Below are 24,094 nucleotides of genomic sequence, written 5' to 3' on the forward strand. Positions count from 1 at the left end.
CATTTTCTAAATTGCCGGAGTCTTATAAAACGTCTCTTATCAGAAATCCTGGAGCGAGTGGGTGGAGCCCCTTTACACCTCATTTCCCTGCTCCATACAGAATGGGTGGTCAAATTTAGCTTTCAGCTGAAAGCTACAAAGAAGGCCCATTATTCTGTGCGGGGAATATTGTTCTGCTTTGTAACTGAAGAAAAATGCACAACTAAATAGAGAGGCCGAATGCGACTGAGCCGGATTCTTCCTCAGCGTTCGCTCAGACAAGCTCCCCTGGAAGTCCAGAGACCTTTGCTGCAATGGGAAAGGTGCTCAGCACATGTCTGAACTGGTTCTTCATCGGGTTGCTGGTAACAAAGGGAGCTTAGAGTGCTGTCTAATCACGGGGCAAACGGGGTTTGGGATGTTCTTGATCATCTTTTGCGGTTACTCAACATCTTGCGCACTTTCCAGTACTCCTTTCCAGCACAGACCCTGAGCTCTGTTTTGCCCCCCCGCTGATCAGAGGTCTAACGTCGTGGGTTTTTTAAGATAAAGATAATGAAGGGAAGTCACATGGGCGCCCATTGTAGTCTTCGTCACGCAGCCGAGTGGACTTAAAGGGGCTGTCCCTGGGGAGGGGGGATGGAGGGGCTGGTGTAGCTACTCCCCCCTTACTCAGCAGCGCAGGTCAGAGCCGCCGTACCCTGGATATGCCGTTCCCGGGGAGGGTTTGCAGAGCCGTGGGGTGAAGGCACAGGCAAGCCCTTCCCAACACGTTCATCTCCCAGGCCTGCGGAGATCTGCACTGTGGGCGGTGGGAGATCCTATCAGGTTCCTGCCATGGGGTAGGGGATCCGCTGCCCAGCCACGCTGCTCCCGCCAGCGCAGAGCGAGGGGCCGCGCTGGGCCAGCCTCCGCCGGGCTGCAGCCACGCAAAGGGGCTTCCGCGTCCTCCCCCGGCCCCACGCACACAGCTCCGGCCCTTCGCCCCGGCTCTCCCGTAACCCTGATGCTCACGCTGCTGGGGACAGGCACGGCTGCCCCGGCTTCCCCTTGGCACCCATCTGCTGAGACGTCACTCTTGGCACCGCGCAGAGTTCTTTGGAGACTTTTGGTTCCCTTTGTTCATTTTCATTGATTAAATGACTTGGGCTCCCACCGCTCCACCTCCGACATCAAGATTCTGCCTATTCCTTTGTAGATATTCAAACTTTAAGCGTCACCTGGAAGGTGGGAAAGGAGGCACCCGTTGCTGTGCTGGCTTTATAGGGCTGCATTCGATTTTTCTTGCAAGTGTTTCACCTCCCCTTCTTGGAGTTTTAGCAGTTTCTCGCATCCCTGCTTTGGTGTGCTGCGCAAGGTCATGCCGTCAGCGAATAGGATGAGGGGGAATGGCTTCAAACTGGAAGATGGGAGATTTAGATTAGATATTAGGAAGAAATTTTTCACTTTAAGGGTTATAAGGCACTGGCGCAGGTTGCCCAGAGAAGCTGTGGCTGCCCCATCCCTGGAGGCGTTCAAGGCCAGGTTGGACAGGGCTTGGAGCAACCTGGGCTGGTGGGAGGTGTCTCTGCCTATTGCAGGGCGTTGGAACTAGATGGTCTTTAAGGTCCCTTCCAACCCAAACCATTCTATGGCTCTATGATTCTATAAATCCGCTGCTGCAGCACACAGCCGGAATGGCTTTGTGCAGAGGGCACAGCCTTTCTGGGGTAACTCCCTGCTGCTTCAGCCCTGCAGCTCAGAAACACGCTGCCCCAAGAAAACCTTTTGGACTCAAGGGACAGGACGGACTTTAGTTCTTCCAGGTCCAGACCTCCTCAGCAGGAGCCTTGCTTAGGACCATGGTCCCAGTCACACCGCTGGCACACTTGCCCTGCGTGGTGCCTCTCTTCTGTCTGGTGTGGGGCATGTGCAGGCGATGGGGCGTTGGGTGGGTGCATGTGTCCTTCCCTCCTTGGCTCTCAGTATGTGTTCTTGTGCAAAGCCACTTTGAGTTGGAGAAGAAAATATTAATTTGGAAAATATACATCAGAATTTGCCTATAAATTTGCAATGCAAAGGCACTCAGAAAATTAGTGAATGTGTATATTGTGCAGAAATGAACTGACTGGGCAGATCTCTTTGCCCCTGTCCAAAGTTCGGTGTATTTGGGGGGTCCTGAGAGTGGCTGAGACTGAGGGTGGCATGGACTTACGCAGCCCTGCCTCTCCTCCTGTATTGCAGGACACCCTGGAGATGTGCACCCGAGAGAACGAGTTCAAGAGCATCCTCTTCGCCCTCTGCTATTTCCATGCCGTGGTGGCAGAAAGGCGCAAGTTTGGCCCCCAAGGCTGGAACCGTCCCTACCCCTTTAACACTGGAGACCTCACTATCTCTGTGAACGTGCTGTATAATTACCTGGAGGCCAGCTCAAAGGTGCGTGAGTCAAAGGTGGGCTGTTTGGTGGCTTTTAACCACCAGCGACCGGCTGTGGCTTTTAACCACAGGACTGACATGCGTTTAAACTCCTGGGAAGTCTCCTTAAATGCCATTTCCTTGGTATCTTTGGGTTTATATCTTCACAGTTCGGTCACAGTTCGGTCTACCTTTGTGGTGAGATGGGAAGCTTCAGTGCCACTTACATTCATAGCAGCTTACAAGTCACAGCAACTAGCACCTGTCGTCTTTATTCATTGGAAATACATAGTGGTCTTTGGTTTAACAGCGCTTAGAATAAATTTTCTTTTCAGGGGGAAACTGCAGGAAATCTATGCTGTGATCCAGTTTTCCTTGGGCAGGAGTTAACTGCTACCTGATGTTTGTTTATTTAGAAAACTGAGATGGTGAAGTGGAAGCACTCACCGTGCAGATCAGCAGCCCTGCAGCTCAACCACACGCCTGGTGGAGCTCTGCCTGGCTGAACTCCTTCATGCCCTCCTGCTTCATTCTTCAGGTCCCGTATGATGATTTGCGCTACCTCTTCGGTGAGATTATGTATGGAGGTCACATTACAGATGACTGGGACAGGCGGCTTTGCAAAACCTACTTGGAAGAATTTATTAAGCCAGAAATGCTGGAGGGAGAACTCCTCCTTGCTCCAGGATTCCCCCTCCCAGGGAACATGGACTATAATGGCTATCATCAGGTAAGCTCTTTGTTTTCTGGCATTATTTATACACATAAATGTAATGTCTTCCATAACTGCCCTGTAATCTGTCTTAGGAGGCAGTGAATAGGACTGCAGTGTTTCAACACACCTCCTGTTATTTCCCATTATGTTCTGTTTCTGTAGACGTTTCAGCATTCCCTTGGATGAACAAAGTCTAATGGTAATTTGCTACTTCATCATGGGCTCATTCTGTTCATGCATGAATAGAACAACTGTATTGGTTCTTGAGATTCGAGCGGGGCTCCTGGAAAATTACATCCACATACTGTTTGCTGAAATGGCCCTTTCAAGCTCCTTTTATCATCAGTTTTGATGAGAAGCACTGAAGGGTCTTGTTGATCTACTTACTGATCTCATCTGTTCTTTGTACACAAATGCGGTAGCAGAGATGGGCATATTAGGCTGTTTTTGTTCATAAAACTTAACTACTGGAAGCTAAATTCCCACAAGAGATTTCAGGATATTGATGCTGAAACGCACAGCAGATAATTGCTAGAGAAGGTCCAGGCCTGAGATCTGTAGCCAAGCCAAACTTCAGCAATTACTACATTTTCACAGCAGGAGTAGAAGCAGTTCTGTAAACAATCGTGCGCTCCTTTCGCCCGTTGGTTCGCTGGTGCTTCAGCCACAAGCAGAGTTATATCAGCCTGGGCTTACTTACTTGGAGCTTTGATGCTTCCAGCACCGTGACCTCTGCGGGCAAAGTGCCCTCCCTGGACTCTGTGTCTAACCTGAACCTGAATTTCTCTGTTCAGTACATAGACGCCGCCTTGCCTCCTGAGTCTCCTTATCTGTATGGGCTCCATCCCAACGCTGAGATTGGCTTCCTTACCCAGACGTCGGAGAAGCTCTTCCGCATCCTGTTGGAGATGCAGCCCCGGGACACCAGCGTGGGCGAAGGAGGAGTGGGGGCCAGGGAAGAAACGGTGAGAGTAGTAGAGGGAGGAACTCTTGAGTTTTGATACCTGTCTCATTCATAAGTAGTCCTGTCTGGCTCAAGTTTGTCCCACAGCTGCTCATTGTAACGGGATCTGCCTTTGCTGGGGACAAAACTGAGTGTCTAAAACCACTCACCTCATATTATGCAGAACATCACCATGGTGGGATGTAATTGGAGTATTGTCAGTACTAGGACAGTGGCTTTTAATTACCCCTTGAACTGCAGTGCCTTCATTATCATCCTGTGAAGATGTTGCAAATAAACCTTCTGTGGCCTCCGCTGTCTCTGAGCACCCGTCCCTGCGCGCCGTGCCGCGACTGGCATACCGATGGGCTCCCTGAGCGCACCGTCTGCCACCCAGAGCTCAGCCCCCCTCTTACTGCTGCCGCCAGGTCCCACCCAGCTCCCAAGCTCCCAAGGGCCTTGTTATTCCTTATTTCCAGCTGAACTCCTTCGCTTCACGTATGTACCAGCATGACCTCAGCCCTTCCTCTCCAAACTCACAGCTCATTACAATCTGGCCCAGGCATTCATAACAGGATCTGAAACCAGCCAACGCTTGCTCAGATGTTTATTTCTGCAGTCTTAAGGTCCCAGCTCTGTGTTTCAAGCTTTGCAGATTACTGAATGGCTAATAGAAAGCTCATACGAAGTCTGTGGTTTCACACATGGCTTGGTGTGGAGCTGGGGAACTTACTGCCGTTGCCTAAGGGGCTCTCAGAAGTGCTAGGCGTGTTCAGTTTCCAGTTTATGCTGGAATTTGAGGTGGGGAATAATCCAGGGGTAGCAAAGCCAAAGCAGATGTTCAAAGATAGCAAATGTGATTACCTCTTCTCCCCTCCCAGTCCTTTCGCTATTGAAATACAATTTAACTCCTTGGCCAGAGAAGCAAAGTTACCAGTGAGTGATCCAGCAGTGGTGTCACAGGGCATGGCTACCCTGCAAACTCCTGGTGACAGCCCCAAAGACTGCCACAGAAGTCCTCCTCATGGCTTTTGTGATCTCTCTGAGAAGAAAAGTTGCCTGAAAGCAATCTGAATGTGGCCCCACTGTGCTGCATTATGCCTGGGGGATGCGCCCATGGCTCATTTTCTTCTGGAGGTGATCTGTCTCATTATCTGAGCGATAACTGGCACTTGCGGTACCCCTTTCACTTTGTCCTTGAACAAGAGTGACTCACGAGTTGTCTCTCAGCTCCTCCATTTGAGGATCTCCAGCCCCTGGTTCGGCTGAAGTGGTTTTCGGGAGTTTGCAGGTAAACCATGAGCCTGTCATTTTCCTGAGGCTCCGACAAGTCCAGTTACTCCCACAGGTTTCTGAGGCCACATTACAGAAAATGAGCTGTAATTGTTGTGGAAAAAAATCAGAGCCAAGGGGATTTGCAGGGGAATTTCAAATTAGAGGATATTTCTATACTGCACTCGAGGTGCAGCTGAAGAGCTTTTCTAATCGAGCTTTAACTTTAGCCACCGCGCTGGTCGCAATAACAGCCTTTGCATCATCACCGCTTCGTCAGGTCTGGCACAAGCATGGGGGGTTTGGAAGAGCAGCAAGGGGAGAAAATTGGAGTACAGAGTCCAAAATATGAATGTCGCTGGGCATGGCAACAAAATGACCCTGGGCTGCCTCTGTCACTGTCTGGCAGCCGTCACTGCGCCCGCACGCCGGGGTCTGCACGTCAGATCGCGGAATCGTAACTGTGCGTTACGTGTTCCTGAAAGCTCCCCAAGAAGCAGATGTCTTGCTCAGGTTCCAGCACAGAAGTAAAGCAGAGCATTGTGTGAGAGACTTCCATAGCAAATTGCCTAACAGTCCGCGTAAACCTGAGAGATAGAGCTGATCCCATGAAGATTAGGGTCCTCGTGCCTCGTTGTCAATCAGAAAAGTTTTTGTCTGTTTTATTTATTTTTTAGACACGAGAAGCATCCTGTTGTGTTGGATCTTTCCCTGTTTACTCTTTAGAGATATAGAGCACTGTTTCCAAACCAAGCTGTAATGTTGACCAGAAAATAATTTTGTTTCATTATGCTTTTCTTCCACGGCTCTGCTTAAAATTCAATTTTATATAATCACCTCTCTCTGTCAACATACCCCAGAAAAACAGCTCAGGAGCTCAGTTTTCCTGAGGCTTGGCTGAGGCTGTAGCCCCATCCGTCTTCTTGCATTGAGTCTGACCTTAGGAGAAGTAGGAATACGGGCGTAGGACCCACGAAGAAAGAAGACTGCTACGTGTCACGGTGACATTTTTAAACCATCATTTTGAAAGCTTCTCATCTGACATTAACTTTTGTAAGCATTTGAATTTTAATAGGATGGGGCAAGCTCTTTGAGAGGTGCCATGCCCAGCACAGTTGACACTGATTGTTTTCGGAGACGCTAACTGGCAGATGGAGTTTTCGTGCCGTGTTCAGGCAGCTGTCAGCAGAGGCAGCCCAGTGGGTCATTCACTAACATCCCGCTCTCTTTTCCCTCCGGCACACAGGTGAAAGCTCTGCTGGAAGAGATGTTAGAGAAATTGATGGATGAGTTTAACATTGCAGAACTGATGGCGAAGGTGGAGGAGAGGACACCGTACGTTGTGGTTGCCTTCCAGGAGTGTGAGCGCATGAACATCCTCACCGGTGAAATAAAGCGCTCTCTCAAGGAACTGGATCTGGGGCTGAAGGTAGGACCTCTGGTGGCTTGCGACTGCGTCGTCGTAAGATCTTGATGAATGGAAGAGGTGCTCAGGGCATAAAAGGGGTCACACTGTATTCAGCACTGCTGTCTGCAAAACCAACTTCACTCCACGGGGAAGGGTTCAGAGATGGATTTCAAATGGAACGTTGTCCGCAGGCCATGGGAGAGGTTAAAGGCACACATAGCAGTGACTGCTTTCTGGAAAGGGAGACCAGGCACCTCTCTCCACCCGGTATTGTAGCACAGCAATGATAGAAATTGAGACATGGCCTATTTAAAGGTAAGCCGAAAAAATCACACCTTTTCACAAAATGCCCAGGTACTGGGGGGAACTTGTAAGAAAGTGTCATTAAAGGCACAAGCTGAGCTGAAATCAAAGGAAAGATTAGTCATGTGTAAGGGCACAAAATGTCCAGAGCTATAAAAGAAAAAGCCTGAAAACTCAACCGTTTTGGAAGAGATACAACTCCCCTTGCTGGGTATGAGTCATTTGCTAATGGAGGAGGGTCAGGAGCTGACGTTCCCTATGGACATACTGTCCATGATTGCTCCACCCACAGTTGCTTCACCACCCTGGTGAGAAACTAGATACTGCTCCAGGAAGGGGATGTCCGTGTCCCTCTGGGTGGTGGCTTTGGCCATGGCTTATGGAGAACAGTGAGGAGCTCTGGGGCTGGCAGGACACACCTGGCAGAATCCAAACTTCTGGGTTGAGCAGGACGTGCGAGAGGGCTGTGCTTTGAGGCTGCATCATCTGCTGAATCCCCACCCAGGTAGTTGGTGGGACACCTGGGCTGCTGACTGCCCAGTAGGGGATAAACCAGCACAGATCAGGCTGCGATGCAAGACCTGCCTGGCCGGCCCCCGGTGCCCTGCGGCAGCACTTCCCCTGGTTTGAGGTAAAACAGAACCAATTTTCTGTTCAGTAATTTTACTTTTCAGTTAAGCCTCTTCTGATGCTCTGAAATTAACGGCATATTTTTGAGACTTCTAGCAGACAAGGTCTGATGTTCATAGTGCATGCCAAGGGATGGTATGCAGAGAGGCTCTCGCTTATACTTATAGCTCTAACCCCCAAGGGCAGCTAACTCGGTTAGCTTGCCCCGTTGGAGGGTCAGAAGCAGAAAAGAGTAGTGGGGTCCCACCTGCAGGGAGGAGCAGACAGGACAGGTGACACAAACCTGACCAACAGAGTATTCCATCCCATCTGCCTCATGCTCAGTATAAAAGCTGAGGGATCAAAGGGTCAGCGCTCTTCCTTCAATGGCCGACGTCTGAGGAGGACTCTGTCTGTTCATCTGCCTTTGATCCCGATCCTGAATCCAGATTCGGAATCCGGTTCCCGTCCATTGCTGAGTCTGGTCTGGGACTCTCCCAGTGCCTGCCGGTGATGTGATCGTCATCTTGGGAGCTTGATACGGTTTTGTATATACTGTATATATTTAATTACTTTCTTTTTATTATTTTATTGATATTTTCATTAAAGTAGTTTAGGTTCTTTTTAAATTCATAAGTCTTCTTTTATCTGTCATCCTTCTCTCCCCGAGGGAGATGCTCTCCCTTCTCTGAAGGGAAGAGAAGTAAAAGAGAGCATCTGTCGTTCATTTTAGTGGCCAGCCCAGCCCAAACCACGACACCTTGTTATCCCAAAATGCTCTTCACCCTAGCCAAGTGCTGCACGTCCCTTGGAAAACCCTAAGTGTAGCAGAGGAATGCTGCCTGGAGCTTGCAGCACAAAGCTGGTGGCTTCAACGCTACCCCGATGCCTTCCCTGCATCGTCAACACAAAGTTGCTCCCTGGATGAATTCATGGTGTGAGGCAGCAATTAAGGACGTCCGTCGCGAGGCATTCCCTGCTCCATCCCTTCCTGGACGACAGGCTGTCATCCCATTTCGCCAAAACGCTCAGCTGGCAAAAATACTTTGCATAGCGTGGGAACCATCGCACTTGAAGGAACTGCAGCTACTTCTTCTGACCCCGTTAGCAGAAAGAGCAGACAGGTGGGCAGGGAGGACCTGTCTTGAGACTGAATGACCATCCCAACCCTCTCCTGAGGGCAGCGTTGAAGAGAACTTCAAGGGACGTATCTGCAGCGTGCAGGCAGCGGTGCTGGGGTTGGCCCTGGGCTTTTTGGTACTTGCAGCTCTGTAGGAACAGGACTAGGCTGCTTCCAGATCCCGGTCGTGTTGTGCTGTGCGCTGCGAACCCAGCAGCTAGCTCAGACATTTCTGCATTGTGTTCGCTGATGGTGCTTATTGTCTTGGTTAAAGAGAGAGACATATCATCCACACTTCATGGTGGCCCAATATGTACGATCTGTTTTAAAATAGGCTGATATTTATGTAGTCAATTATTACAAACAGATTTCCTTTATTTTCTAGCATAATGCAGTGGAATTGAAAATTCTCTTTCCTGAGACAGGTAAACAGAAGTGATTTAATGTTTCAATCCTGGAGCACCAGACAAGATATAATTGTAACTGGGACAATGTGTAGCAATTAGATTTAATGTGGAGAAGAATAAGCTATGTAATATTGGTAGGGGGAATGAGCGGATGCATGGGCTTAAATAAACCACAGGCAAAACAAACAACAGAAATCAGGCAATAATAGAGGGTGCAGATTTCTCCCCAAACCCTGCCACAAATCATGGCAGGGGAGTGAGATGGTATCTGCAGAAAAAGCACTTCTCATGACTCCGTGGGTTGGTCCCGGCAGCCTCAGTACGGACGGCGTGGTTCAGAGACACCGCGGGACTCAAGGACTACCGAAGAGCAGATGAGTAGCAGTATCTATTCCTGTTAGCGTTTCCTCACCTCGTGTGTGATGAAGAGAGAAATGCGAAGGGTCTGAGATGCCACCAGTGGGCAATTCTTCTGTGCCTGCAAGCGCAGGTTGCGTGGGGGTCCCTGCAGAGCTGAGTTCGACGTCGTGCCCAGCGTCGCCCAGTGGGCCCTTCCCGCGCCGCGGGTACCACGTAACGGCCAGGGCGCGCTTGGCCATGCTGTTGGCTCTTTCTGCAGGCAGCGCTGCTGTCCTGACTTGACAGCTAGGTCTCACGCTCAGTTTGGAAGAGAAATGGTTCTTTAATCGTTCCTTCCGAGAGCAGCTCCTGGGAGAGCTGTTAATGCACGTTAATCTCTGGGATTGGGGGTCTTTACTGACAGCGCTCGGAGGAGGAGAGTTTACATAACGGGAACCACAGATCTCCGAAGAGAATAAATAAAACACAGAGGAAGCAAGTCTTATTGTTTTTAACTGACTATCTAAAAGAAGGCGATTTGGAAATGTCATGCCTAATTTGAATTTTTGAATAATTCATTGTGTCTGTGTAGCGGAAAGTGATTGTTTGGTCCAAAAATAGGAGACATCCCATTAAGAGGAAGAGAAATTGCAATAGACTGGTAGCCATCAAAAATAACTGGCGTGTTGCATTTCAAAGCCCTTTGTTCTGGATGACTTCGGTGAGACCAGAGGCTGGGCTGAACCACTCGCATGTTAATGCTGTACCCGCTGGAATTTTTGCACACAGGTTTTCTATTTTGCAACTTCAGTGAGGGATAAGCCTCCAAAATGAGGATAATAAATATTATAAAAGGATAAAGCAGGACCAAATTCTGTAAGGCTAGCTGGGTATTTCACTGTATCAAGTGAAAATAACCTTAACTGAGAAAACAATTTGTGACAATAGTCTGCTCATCTTGAGGGAATGTCTGCAGGCTGATTAGGATTTCCTTCAAGTGTGTCTTTAATGAAAATTACTCCCAGCATTTTGGAAAAAAAAAAAAAAAAAAAAAAAAAAGTAACTTGAATCATTCCGGATGCATTTTAGTATTCAGCATCTGAAATGCAAATTTAGGCATAATTGTGTTTGGACAACTATAAGAAATAGCTGCTATAGATGCTTTGAACCCTCACAGGAGATTCCAACAAGTATGCTTGAGTGCGCAGGCTTTAAAAATGGGTTTTCTTAATCCTTCCTGAGAATTACATTTGCTAATTCATTTGTTTCCTGAAAATAAAACTAGGTAGGATATATGATCATGAGGGTTATGTCTTCAAATCAATTTGACTGCTTGCACACATTTTGCAATATCTTTGCCTGCTTGGAAAGCATTCCCCAAGTGCAAAACACTGCCCATCGCCATGAGAAGGCCCTGTGGTTCTCAGTGTCCTGCTGTGACCTGTGCAGTACTTTGCCTCTCTGACTTTTTTGTCTTCCTACATGGTCTTGCCATGGATTTAGCAAGAGACCAGCCTATTGAACAGGTCCTCTCAGGGTCTTAGTTCTCCTGGTATAGATGATGACCTGTGTGATATGAATGAAGAAGTAACCACAGAATCACAGACTGGTCAGGGTTGGAAGGAACCTCTGGAGATCATCTAGTCCACCCCCCTGCCAGAGCAGAGTCACCTACAGCAGTGGCACAGGACACGTCCAGGCGGGTTTGGAATGGCTCCAGAGGGGGAGACTCCCCCCCCTCTCTGGGCAGCTGTGCCAGTGCTCTGCCGCCCGCACAGGAGAGAAGTCCCTCCTCAGGTTGAGATGGAACTTCTTATGTTCCAGTTTGTGCCCGTTCCCTCTTGTCCTGTCACTGGGCACCATGGAAAAAAAGACTGTTCCCATCCCCCCAGCACCCTCCCTTTGAGTATTTATAAGCATTGATGAGATCCCCCCTGTCTTCTCTTCTCCAGACTAAAAAGCCCCAATTCCCTCAGTCTTTCCTCGTAAGAAAGATGCTCCAGTCCCCTAATCACCTTCGTAACCCTTTGCTGCACCCTCTCCAGCAGTTCCCTGTCCTTCTGGAACTGGGGAGCCCAGAACTGGACACAGTGCTCCAGATGTGGCCTCACCAGGGCAGAGTAGAGGGGGAGGATGACCTCCCTCACCCTGCTGGCCACGCTCTTCTTGATACCCCCCAGGATGCCATTGGCATTCTTGGCCACCAGGGCACATTGCCGGCTCATGGGCATCCTGTTGTCCCCCAGGACTCCCAGGTCCCTTTCCACAGAGCTGCTCTCCAGGAGGTCAGCCCCCAACCTGTGCTGATGCGTGGGGTTATTCTTCCCCAGGTTGAGGACCCTACACTTGCCACAGTGACACTTAAATCACCAAGCCACAGCAACTGTCCCCCTGATGAGGTCACATCATTGTGACAGCCTTCTGAAGCTCATTACCAGATCCTCAGGTTAGACATGGTCGTGATTTTCTGTTGCGTGAGCTTTAATTGTGCGTCAGTAAATTCTCTTAAAGTGTGTTATAGATAAACAGCTCAGGTGCCTAAGAGGGAATGCAGGGGGCACGCACTGCCTTTGTATTTCTTTGTTGCTTCATGGCAAATACCAAAATGAGAAATCGTTAATTTGTGTTTGACCCTTGTGCTTGGAATTATGCAGGACTTTAAAGACCTTTTACCAGATAACCCATCATTTTGAGATTCCCTACAAATGTAAAATCACTGAATAGAAATAATAAGATGATTTACTGGCACAGACTTACTCGGTCCCCGCTCAAGTGAAATGACAGAAGATAATGTGTATTTTGGAAGGTGGTTACAGTTGTTCCTCATGTTTTAGTAGGACTAATTGTAAATAGTCCTGCTTCCACCTTTTCATTCAACCCTATTTGTTGCTTTTAGCGTGTTAAAACAAAAACTATCTTAAAACCTTTGCAAACATGAAGTGTGTCCACCAGAAATCTGTTCTCCGTGGGGAAACCCAGCAGGTTCAGGTGTTTGCTACCTTTAAAAGTTTACTACTTTTAACAAGTCATCTTTGGAGCAGAGGTTTAACAACGCCTTGTGCCAGTCCATCCTGTCGAGAGATGGACGTTTCCCAGGGAGGGGATTTCAGCACGGGAAACCACAGATCTCTGGGGGGTGACTCTGAACGGGGATCCCAGGGCTGCAGTGGCTTCCAGGCATGGGGCAGTACAAATTTGAGTCGGTGGGTGCTGGGGAGACACATCCCCTTGAAGTACTGCCCTTGCGTATTGCTAGACCAAATGAATTTTTTTTTGTGGATGTTCAGAAACTTTCACGGGGAAGGGAAGGAAAAGTGGGGAAAAAAAGCCAGAAGTGCTAGAGGGGACATTTCCAGTGCCTGAATTCAGCTGACACCCTCCTCCCTTTGACAAGACACAGCGTGTGGGGTAGATGTGTGTTCAAGCCCTTTCTTTTAGCTGTCATCCAGCAGCTCTGAGCGCTGCGTTTGCAACAGCATAGTTAGCTCGGAGGATTCCTGTTCCGATGACAAGTTGTCTTCCAAGCTTGGGAGTCGCCGGTCTCTTTGCAGTGTACTTCATTTGAGAGAACGCTCACTGATCCAAGAGCGCCGACACGCTGCTTTGCCCCCAGTCCTGATCTCTCAGCCCTGAGCCCGCTTCCGCTTATTAGCGCCAGATGCAGCGCGGGTCGTCAACACGGGCGCTCGTTACTGCTCTGCCGTGGTGTGGTTGGGTGTCCAGCTGTGATCTTGTCCTCCTGTAGCCCGTCGGTGTGATGTGCGGATGAGAGCTCTGCGGGGCACGGTCAGCGTAGGGATAAACGGCAAAGATTTTTAACTGCTGGACTCTGACAAGCATTGCTAAACGCGCGTTGGGGTTGCTTTAAGCGGGTTTCAGCTTTTGCTAAAGCTTCGTAGATTTTTGTGGCCCCGAATAAAGGGCACCTCTGCTGACCTCATGGCTGGAGGCACTGAAGTCCTGTGAAAGAACAGTTGGGATTTTTTAATGTGAATAGACTGACCCAATTCCCTCGCCCTCTTTCTCAACAACAGCTCAACTGATTTCAGTTAATCTTTCCAAAAACACTCAGCCTGAGGCAAAGAGAAACTGTAAGTCAGATAAATTTTGGCAAAATGATAAGGGGACAAATGTAAGTATTTATAATGAAAACCAGTGTTCAACATTAACTGTAAGTCTCCAAACCGCTCTGGTGTGTCGTACCCCTCTGGCTCAGCACGGGGCATGCACAGATGTACATTGTGAAGGGCGTTACGCACCTGCAGAAGCTGAGCCTGCCTTCGCGAGTTTTTGGGTTTGCAGACCTCTTGGATTGAGCCTCACAGAACCACAGGTTAGTTCTTCTGGAGAGCATCTAGTCCAGCCCCGTGGTCAAAGCAGGGTCGGGCAGAGGAGGTTGCCCAGGACCACACTCTGCTGGGTTTTGAAAATTCCCGAGGACAGAGACTCCACAGCCTCTCTGGGTAACCTGTTCCAGTGCTCAACCACCCCTACAGTAAGAAAGTTTGTGCTTGTGTGTCAACAGAATGTCCTGTATTTTAGGTTGTTCCCAGTGCCTCTTGTCCTGTCACTGGACACCACTGAGAAGAGTCTGGCTCCACCTTCTTCACTTCCCACCATCAGATATTCACGGAATCACGGAATCAGAGTTTTCAGAGTTGGAAGGGACCTCTAGAGATCATCCAGCCCCACTCCCCTGCCAAAGCAGGATTGCCCAGAGCACATTCCTCAGGACTGCATCCAGGCGGGTCTTGAAAATCTCCAGAGAAGGGGACTCCCCCCCCTCCTTGGGCAGCCTGTGCCAGTGCTCTGTCACCCCCACCGATATTGAGATCAACATTGAGATATTCACAGATATTGAAAAGATCCTCCCTGCGTCCTCTCATTTTGAGGCTGAACAATCCCAGCACTGGGCCCAGCGTGCCAGATGTGGCCTCACAAGCACTGAGCAGAGTGCTGCCATTGACCTGATGTCAATGCTTCTGCTAATGCAGCCCAGGATGCCGGTGGCCTTCTTTGCTGCAGGGACACACTGCTGACCCCTGGTCAGGACTCCCAGGTCCTTCCCTGCAACTGCTTTCCAGGCAGTTGGTCCCCAGCATGTACTGGTGCGTGGGGTTATTCCTCCTCAGGTGTAACACTCAGCATTTCCCTCAGTTGAACTTCACGAGGTTCCTTTTGGCTCAATTCTCCAGCCTGTCCAGGTCCCTCTGAATGGCAGCACACCCATCTTTGGGTATCATTGGTGGTCCCATGGAAGAGTGTAAGGCGGTGATAGTCTGAATGCTGGACAAACCTCAGCAGTCTTTCCAGAGTGTCCTGGATCCAAGCTCCCAGCATGCAGTAAATGTCCCTGGGTAGCAAGACAGGTTGGCAGATGGGAACCTCTGTCCTCTGCAGCAGGGAGTCACCTACTACTGTCACTCACTGATCTCTCCTGTGCTGCTGCATGGCTCGGGGGCCATCAGCATGGATGCTGTGATGGGCAGAGTTCCCAACCCCTCATCTCCTACCTGGGCACTGAACCTCTTCTGTAGCTGCAGATCTGCAGGGGTACAGAAGCCTTGCTCCTGTTGCTGGTAGTCACAAGCTTCCAGCCTTCACCATCATGGGGTTCTCCCTTTGCCAGGCAGACAGGCACAGCCTCTGCCTGCCTTCCTTCGGTACTGTTGGGATTTGAGCCTCCTTTTTTATCTGCAGGGTCTCAGAGAAGATCCAGTTGGTCTCTTTCTCTGGATCTGGATCTGCAGATCCTTTACTTGGTGGCACAGGTCCTCCACCAATGCACATCTCCTATAGGGAGGGAGACAATCTCCCAGCCCCGGGACTCCAGGCACTGCCTGCAGTCCCAGATGTGATGAGCTGCAGCCTCCATCAGGAGCTTGGTCCAAACTAAGGCTTCTGCTGTGCCAGGGACAGTTGCTCCAGATGGTGACAGGGACAGTGCCCCGTGGCACGTCACCACCATGGCTAAGCAAGTGTACGCTGCCCTGGGCAGAGCTTGTGAGCCCTGTCTGTGTCCCGCTGCACGACCTGCTGCACAGACTGCTGCATCTCTTAATGGCTTCTCTTGGCTCCCTTTCAGCACTGGTACCATCCTGGCATCTCTTCCTTAGGGTTAATGTAATTTAAGCTGGATACAGCAGGAGTTCTCTTAATTTTAGACTGGCAGATACTGGGGGCCGTCTGCAGAGGTTCAAGAGGGATGCTGTTATTGCTCTGCAGAAGCCCTTTTTTGGCCGCACAGTGATGTATTCCAGCTCTTCTCCTGCCTGGGTGAAACTGATACAGGTTTCTAAAAGCTTTAAAAACAATTAATTGCTGGATAAAGGAAAAGCCAAACCTCTCTCTGTCTCTCACTTGCTGAATCATATCTTAATTTGTTGTGTGTTTCCCTGCTGTGAAAGAAGCTGTGATTACATTTGCAGGCACCATGTGAAGTCAAAAGGAAAGACTTACACTGAAAAGAAATAAAGCGGGAGGGGAGTGAGGGGAAGCAGAGGAGAGGAGGGGGATAGGACTCGATATAACGGCTATTTGGAAAGTTTTGGAGTAGACCATCAAAGACTCCAGTATCCTGCCCTGGCAGTGTGAGTGAGAACAGCTTTGCACCCCTGAAAATCTACCCCATAAAGATCTTCAGTGGGTGGGAGAAAACAGGAACACCACTGGGACAACTGAGGGACACTCATGCTCACTGGCCCTCTGTTACACATTTTTTCCTCCAAGTCGTATTTTTACAGTAGGGGAGATGAGGGTACAGGAATATGCAATAGAAGGTGTTTATGAAGATCCAAAACTCATTAAGAAATTAACGGTGTGAATACTTAAAGGACTGCATAGGGTGTCAGGCTCTTCCACACGTCCTAGCTCGGCCTCCGCTTTCAAGCAGTCTGTGTTCAGGTTAAACAGTTGTCGGTGCTAATTATGCCCTTTCTCACCCAGGGAGAACTGACCATGACAAGTGACATGGAGAATTTGCAGAATGCCCTCTTCTTGGACACGGTGCCTGAGTCCTGGATAAAGAGGGCTTACCCTTCCACAGCCAGCCTGGGCACGTGGTTTGCTGACCTCCTCACTCGCATCAAGGAACTGGAGGCCTGGACAGGAGACTTCTCCTTACCCTCTGCAGTGTGGCTTGCTGGGTTCTTCAATCCCCAGTCTTTCCTGACAGCCATCATGCAGTCCACAGCCCGAAAGAACGAGTGGCCTTTGGACAAGATGACCTTGCAGTGCGATGTGACAAAAAAGAACAGAGAAGATTTTGCCAGTCCTCCTCGGGAAGGGGCATATGTACACGGTTTGTTCATGGAGGGCGCGCGCTGGGACGCACAGGTGAGTTCACCAAGGCTCTTGCGTTGAGATAGAAGCCATGGATGTTATGCCCTTCTCACTTGGTACTGTGGGGAACTCCTCAGCCCAGAGGGGTGCTCATCTAAAATAGTCATTCGAGCTGCCTCTTCGGGAATACGAAAGGTGGTTCTCTCCTCTGCAGCCTAGAGTAGGTATCCATGGTGATCAGATGAATCACCCCTTGGAGTGTTTGTGTTATGGTTTCTGTTTCGAGGGAGTTCAGGGTGGCCAACTTGGGCTGATACATCTGTTTTTCACAAGGTGAATCTCAACCTCAGTGTACATGGACTAAGCTGTGGTTGGTACTCGTGGTGTTACAGACAGAAAACATGGGGTCCCCTCAGGGCTGTATAGTCCCTACACCTTTGCGTGGTTGTGATTTCTCTGCTGCCTCCAAAAATGGCGGGGCAGATATTTGCATTGTCATTACATCTGTTTAGCAGCAGTGAGGAGAAAGGAAAGGACTCCTACCATGTCCCCAGAGCTGAATGGGTGGGAGGTACCAAATCCAGACCACTGTCCTTCTGCTGTTGGGTGCTGCAGCATGTCATGTGCATAGACAGAGCTTGTGGCCACAAATAATGACACCCTTTAGCCATCCCTTTAGGGTGGCAAATAAAGCTTGTACAGAAGTCTAACCTGCATGGTCAACGTGGTCTCTGGCTGAAGACTCAGCATGGTGGGGACAAGCAGACAGTGTGGGTGGCCCTTGCTCTTCTTCCTTCCCCTTCTGGATGTGGCCCAATACCATCTGGCTGTAGCACAGCCTGTGGGCAGCCATGGTGGGCACCATACCCTCCAAGCGGGCAGCCGAGGGAAGCACACACGCGTGCTGTTTGCTGCCCGTGCAGCTGTCAGCGCTCCTCTTGCAGAGCACCTCTCAACGCAGCGTCCCAGAGGAGCACGATTGTCCCTGTCATTCCTTCTGACAGTTGTCAGCTGTTAGGAGAGCAGTCTGCAGACCGAGAGCCATTAGGCTGACAAATCCCCAGCGGGCTCAGCCCTGCGCGTTGCCTGGCCCGTGGTACCGTGACTCCCTGTTTGTGCTGCGTGCGAGAACTTCGATGACAGTGATTCATGCGGCTCTGACTCTGGGCAGCCAGTGCGGTGCTCCTGCTGCCAGTGATGTGTGAGAGAGCGAGGGCTGAGCAAAGTGGGTCACCCAGAACTTACTTATCTGTGTCAAGTTTACCCCCTCGCTGGAAGAGACTTTTATTTCGGAGGCAGCTCTTTAGAGTCTTAACCTTGAAGATCCTCCTTTATCTGTTGTGGGCCTCGGCGGTAGGATGCTGGGGAGAGAGGCCATGTCTGTTATATGACCTTGCAATTCAGACCTAATACTCATCACTTATTTTTCTGCTCCCTCTCTGAAAGAGTTTTCCATGAAGGACAGGAAATTAGGCAATGCTATGAACTCACTCACTGATGGCATCCAGTGCATTTTGTCACACATCCTTCAGAAGGTCAAGACTCCGTTTTCCCTCTGGAAATGGGTTGATGTGTGCATTGGGTCTGGAGAGCCACAGGCGGTCAGGAACATGGGCAAAGGCTCTGTCAGAAGGTTGCAGTAAATATTTCACGTGGGTGTAAGGTCCCATCTTCTGCCTCGCTCGTTTTAGCTCTGCTAATAGCAGAAGTCGCAGTAGGAAGAGAGAGACCAACCCAGTCCATTTCCCCATCCCTGGTCCTACAGTTCCCTGCCTATTCCTGTGTCTGAGCCTTTGGTGTGGCTGCCATACAAGAGCTCGCAGCTCTTGGAGATCACAACCCAGTACTACCAGGAGTACTGGATTTCACTTACCCTCAAAAACTGACATTTTAAGCTGATACAAATCATCTGGACACAACAGTGCAGAGGAAGTTTAAAAAAAATCCTGGTCTTGCATATCAAATACTCCATTAAAAACAGGTTCTAGTGTTATGTCTTCCTTTACTGTCGTTACCACCAAATATAATGGTGAAAATGGCTGGGTTCTGTGGAAGTTTTACCTGTCCCCAAGTGATAATGGAAGTGAAGAGTGAGAAGTTTTCGTGGTGCAAAGCCAGAAACCTTTTGGGAAGCACATGGCTTCTCCCCTCTGCCTCCCCCCTGTAGCTTATATGGGTGATTGCATTCAGCAATGAGCTTTGTCTTCAGAAACCATCCACACTTTAGGAAATGTGTTTTTCTGCTTACATTTTCCTTGTGATTGAAAGATACTGAGCAGTTACGTTTATAGAACCGTTCATAATATCTGGGTATCATGCTCCAGTTTCTTTCAGAAAGGAAAAGAATATTTTCATATGTTGCTGCTCACACTGAAATATCATTTCCACCTAGTGGAACTATTCATTTTACCTGTAATCCAGTGAGCACCAGTATATATTAATGGAAGCAGCGTTTTTAAAACAGGTGCACAGTTCTTTTGGGTTGTGTACTCCTTCCAAATTAATCCTCTGATAAGAATGGCAGGTCATGTTTAGAAGAACTCCTCTGGGGAGCACCTCCACTTTTAAAAGAATATTTCACATTGAGATTGTGCTTCCAAAAAAGGAAAAAGTCCTTCTTATGTTCTGCTGCTCACATTTTTCTATTTATTTAAACATTTATGTTTGCCCTTGGGTGTCTTAAATTTATAAAACATTCATTACAAAACAGCAGGCAGCTATTAGATGAAATGAAACCAAGCAGGTTATTTTGGGTCCAAATGATCTGTTGCTGTAACACTGTTAAAGCCAGTGGGACTCGGGGAGAGGTGGTTCTACTGGTGACACCGTGAGACATTTTATCTCAAGCTATGGGAGACTGTGGCCTGATTCCCGGCTTTCTTGCTGCCAGCAATGGAGAGTTTGGTGCCAAGGCTGCGCCCTGCTCCTCACCGAAGGTGCTGGAGCACGGCAGGACAAGGGGAGAGGTGGGGTTTGCACCACATGTGCCACACGGAGCTTTGCCGGTGTAGACAGCACACCACCTCGTCCTTGAAAGAGATGCACAGGCAGCACACAGCGTGGCGTAACACTGAGAGAAATCCAGCTAAAGGAGTGTTCATGGTCTGTGGGACAATCATAATATACAATAATGAATATATTTCAGTTATACAGGCATTTCCATTGTAAAAGCTATTGTTCTGTATTGAAATAATAGAATGTACAAACAGTAAATAAACCTCTGTGAAGCACTATGTGATTTTGAAAAGGGGGGGGAATCAACAAGTCAGTATGAAATAATTCCTTAGAACATCTGTGGAGATGACTCTGATCTCTATTGTGCCTCCTTCAAGCCACAACAGCTACAGCGTGCGCTATTAAAAGATAGTCCTATGTAAAGCACCAGTCTTAAACCAGCAGAGAGGCTTAGAAGGGCAGACCTGTGCTGCGAGGAGCGGTCACATTTATTTGACGATTCCAGTAGCTCGATATCTTTGGGAACAGTTGCACGCCACTCATTTTTATCTGAGATGCTCCCAGCAGCGGCTGCAGATGAAAACACCATCAATGGGCGACCCAGCGCTGGCACAGCCCGGTTCTGCTGCTACAGCCCCAAACATCACAGCTGGCTGTGTTCTCCTGCAGAGGCATGAGATACATCAAGTCTCACGCATCAGAGATTAATTTTTTTCCCAGGACATCACATGAAGCCTTTTCTTGCAGATGTCAGCTGTCAGTAATGCCCATGTATTTATGAGCCATGAGAGCGAGAGTAGGATGTGGCTCAAGCTGAGGTCTCCAGTGATAAACTTGCAATGCAGCCATGGTGGGGACACTTGCAAATTGTACTGTGAACAGACAGTCTCTTATTTGTGGTTATTTTAAAAAACTAATAACTTGTCAAACCCTTTTCCATCTGTATCTCAACTCTTAAGCTACTCAGTAGTAAAAATTCCTCTTGCATTTGGCTTTACTGGACAGCACATAGAATCACAGAATGGTTAAGGTTGGAAGGGACTTAAGATCATCTCGTTCCACCCCCTGCCCTGGGCAGGGACACCTCCCACCAGCCCAGGTTGCTCCAAGCCCCGTCCAACCTGGCCTTGAACACCTCCAGGGATGGGGCAGCCACAGCTTCTCGGGGCAACCTGGGCCTGGGCCTAAGTACCCTCACGTTGAAAAATTTCCTCCTAATATCTAATCTAAATCTCTCCTCTTCCAGTTCAAAGCCATTCCTCCTCGTCCTATCACTACGTGCCCTTGTAAAAAGTCCCTTTCCAGCTTCAGACCCTGGAAGGGGCTCTAAGGTCTCCCCGGAGCCTTCTCTTCTCCAGGCTGAACACCCCCAAATCTCTCAACCTGTCTTCACAGCAGAGGGACTCCTGCCCTCAGAGCATCTTTGTGGCCTCCTCTGACCCTGCTCCACCAGGTCCACATCCTTCTTGTGCTAAGGGCCCCCAAGCTGGAGGCAGCACTGCAGGGGGGTCTCCCCAGAGCAGAGTGCAGCAGAGGGACACAATCCCCCCCTCGCCCTGCCGGCCACGCTGCAGGGGATGCAGCCCAGGATGACAGTAGCCCTCTGGGATGCAAGTGCACATTGCTGGCTCATGTTGCGCTGCTCATCCACCAACACCCCCAAGTCCTTCTCCTCAGGGCTGCTCTCCATCCATTTTCCACCCAGCCTGGGTTTGTGCTTGGGATTGCCCTGACCCAGGTGCAGGACCCTGCACTTGGCCTGGTTGAACCTCATGAGGTTCGTACCAGCCCACCTCTGAAGCCTGTCCAGGTCCCCCTGGATCATTAGGTCTTCTTCACTGCTTGCTCCATGGATGGCTCTTTTTCTCGTTCCCCATGTCCAGCTGAAGCTACTAACTCCAGCAGTCTCTGGACCACCTTGGAGCGATGTTCCCTGCTGGCTGCATTGCTGGTCTGATCACCAGCCCCCCTTCCCTGCAGAGGCAACTGTCTGAAAGACAACCAACCCGTGCTGAAGGTCTTTAATCCAACTGACCCTAAATTAGCTGTGGTGCACGTGTGCCTGTGCTGTAGCACCTCAAAATGCGTTTGAGTGAGAGGGGATACTGTCTCACTGCGTATGTATTTGGGCCCATCGATTTGCCTCTCTGGCTCGGGACAGCTGGTTTGTGTCTTCGGACCCATCGATATGCGGCAGTGTAATATGTCCACTCTTCAAATTGCCTGTTGAGGACCCAGGACAAGCAGAAGCGAAGACTTCTTTAGCGTTAGAGGCCTAAGCTCTCTGAGCACAGAACAGTGGCTTTTTACCAGGTGCGCTGTGCCAGTAGTTAGTGAAAATTGCTTTCAGAGTAGAATTAATTTCTGATGATGAGAGCGATAAAAAATGCAAATGCAAATCAGCCCAGACATAACACAATGATGTGTTCTGCAGAGATGATGCCTCAGGAAGATTTCAACTCTTGTTAACCCAGAAATAGGTAGAATATGTCTTGGAAATTTGATTTGAGGAATTGTCAGCAGTAAAAAAAAAAAAAAAGAGATCTGATCAAAATCCAGCCTCAGAAATGAAAGATGTGGATTTAAAAAGAGTGCATAATAATGCTTGATAAATAGCTTCTTTTCAAGGTATTACAAGAATTATTTAATGTTTGTTCAGCACATTGGAAATATAAAATTCTAAATCACAGTTGGATTTATCACAGCTTAGTATAACAGATGGCATTAGTACAATTAAACCGAGGTGTGTCGCAAGAGGGATTATTTTTCTTCACTCATTTGCAGAACTAAATAAACTTCCAGAGAGGTTGACTGTCATCCCGCAAGTCCGATCTAAGAGCATTTGAAATAATAATGATATGCGAAGCTAAGCTGCAGTGAGAGGCAGTTTCTTTAGCACTGAGAAGTTTTATTTCCGTTTCTGTATTTGTTTTCATTTGGTCTATCTAGCTCCCATTTAGCAATTTTGCAGGCTTTCCTGGAAACTGATTGATGAGTAGGGCATTTTATTGTCAGAAAGAGAAACAGAAATTGCCAGAGAGACCCAAGTTAGAGAAACAAGCGGCTGATTTCATGCCCTGACCGCGTACCGTCCTTCTCCCGGCTCGGGCAGCCTGCTGAGCGGGAGCACTGCTTTGAAGAGGATAATGTGGACTTGTTTTTTTAATGATAGTAATCCCTGAGAATAGCCTTTCTGAATCCCCCTCGTTGGTGTGAGCAGCTGTGAGAGTGGAAACCTGCCCGTGGTGCCTTTTTGGGGCCACACAAAACCTTGCACGGACGCGTATGTCCCAGGCCATGCTCCAGTTTTGGTGGTGTGGTTGGAGACTTACTTGGTGCCTTTTAGACTTCTCTCAAGTGAGGATCGTTCTCCATCCTGAGCCCTGATCAGGTGTCCACAGACGGTCCTGGCACCAGCAACGCTTCCCACAAGGTGGCTTCGCTCTGGCAAAACCTTGATTAAGAGCAGCATGAGGACGATGTGGCTGGACGTAGCCAGGAACGTTGTTCCCCTGCAAAGTCCAGCTCAGGTCACGGGGGGGAGAGAGTTGGGCAACTGGTGAGAGCAAGCGTCTGTACGCGCACCTTGGAATATGCTATGCTTGAGGAACGCTTGTGATGAGCGAGGATAGGTGTTTGATCCAGACCCTCCTTACCTCAAATAGACTCATCCACCCCTGGGATCTCAGGAAAGATGCTTGCACTTGCCCAGTAAGTCCGGCTTGTGTAGACATCGCAGAGGATCCTGCGTATTTGGGTACAGCTGATGGTTATCTTGGAAATCTGACTGAGACCTTGTCCTCTTTCCTTTGTAGACCGGGATAATCACAGATGCCAGGCTCAAGGAACTAACCCCGGCCATGCCTGTCATTTTCATCAAAGCCATTCCTGCTGACAAACAAGATATCCGTAGTGTGTACCCGTGTCCCGTGTACAAAACACGCCAGAGAGGGCCAACTTATGTGTGGACTTTTAACCTTAAAACCAGAGAAAATCCTTCCAAGTGGGTGCTTGCTGGTGTGGCGTTGCTGCTACAGATCTAGGCCCACCAGCAGAGCGCCTCATTTGCAAATCCCTAACGATGTCTTTCTCAGACAGTTAAAAAAATAATATTCTGTGGCTGAAGCCAAGCTCCCTCTCTCCGAGCGCTGGGCACTTCGCCGAAACGGAGCCTGCAGGGAGGTGGCAGAGGTGCAGAGGGACGCATGGACCACATTCTTGGCTGCTGCGAATCGATGTCCTGTAATTCCTACACCGCTGCGCTGGAAGAGCCCAACCCACAGCTCATCTTCCACACCTCAAATCGGAATTTGATGTTTATGTCTCTTTTGTGATTCAACGTAGTTTTAATGTCAGTGGCCTTCTCCAG

The 24,094-nt window shown here is 49.1% G+C and overlaps 1 protein-coding gene across 1 annotated transcript in view; it reads left to right on the forward strand.

The window, feature by feature from the left end:
* DNAH9 (dynein axonemal heavy chain 9) overlaps positions 1–23,768 on the forward strand; it is a gene marked incomplete at both ends in the record, with an annotated part of 232,270 nt that extends 208,502 nt beyond the window's left edge. The window contains 6 exons of the mRNA XM_082492287.1: positions 2,203–2,394; positions 2,912–3,103; positions 3,883–4,053; positions 6,550–6,732; positions 16,435–16,824; positions 23,541–23,768. Coding sequence (XP_082348413.1) covers positions 2,203–2,394; positions 2,912–3,103; positions 3,883–4,053; positions 6,550–6,732; positions 16,435–16,824; positions 23,541–23,768 — 1,356 coding nt within the window. The remainder of the gene's footprint in view (positions 1–2,202; positions 2,395–2,911; positions 3,104–3,882; positions 4,054–6,549; positions 6,733–16,434; positions 16,825–23,540) is intronic.
* Positions 23,769–24,094: the final 326 nt, after the last annotated feature.

This window comes from Vanellus vanellus (genome assembly GCF_965231255.1).
Source record: "Vanellus vanellus genome assembly, chromosome: 17".
Classification (NCBI taxonomy): Eukaryota; Metazoa; Chordata; class Aves; order Charadriiformes; family Charadriidae; genus Vanellus; species Vanellus vanellus.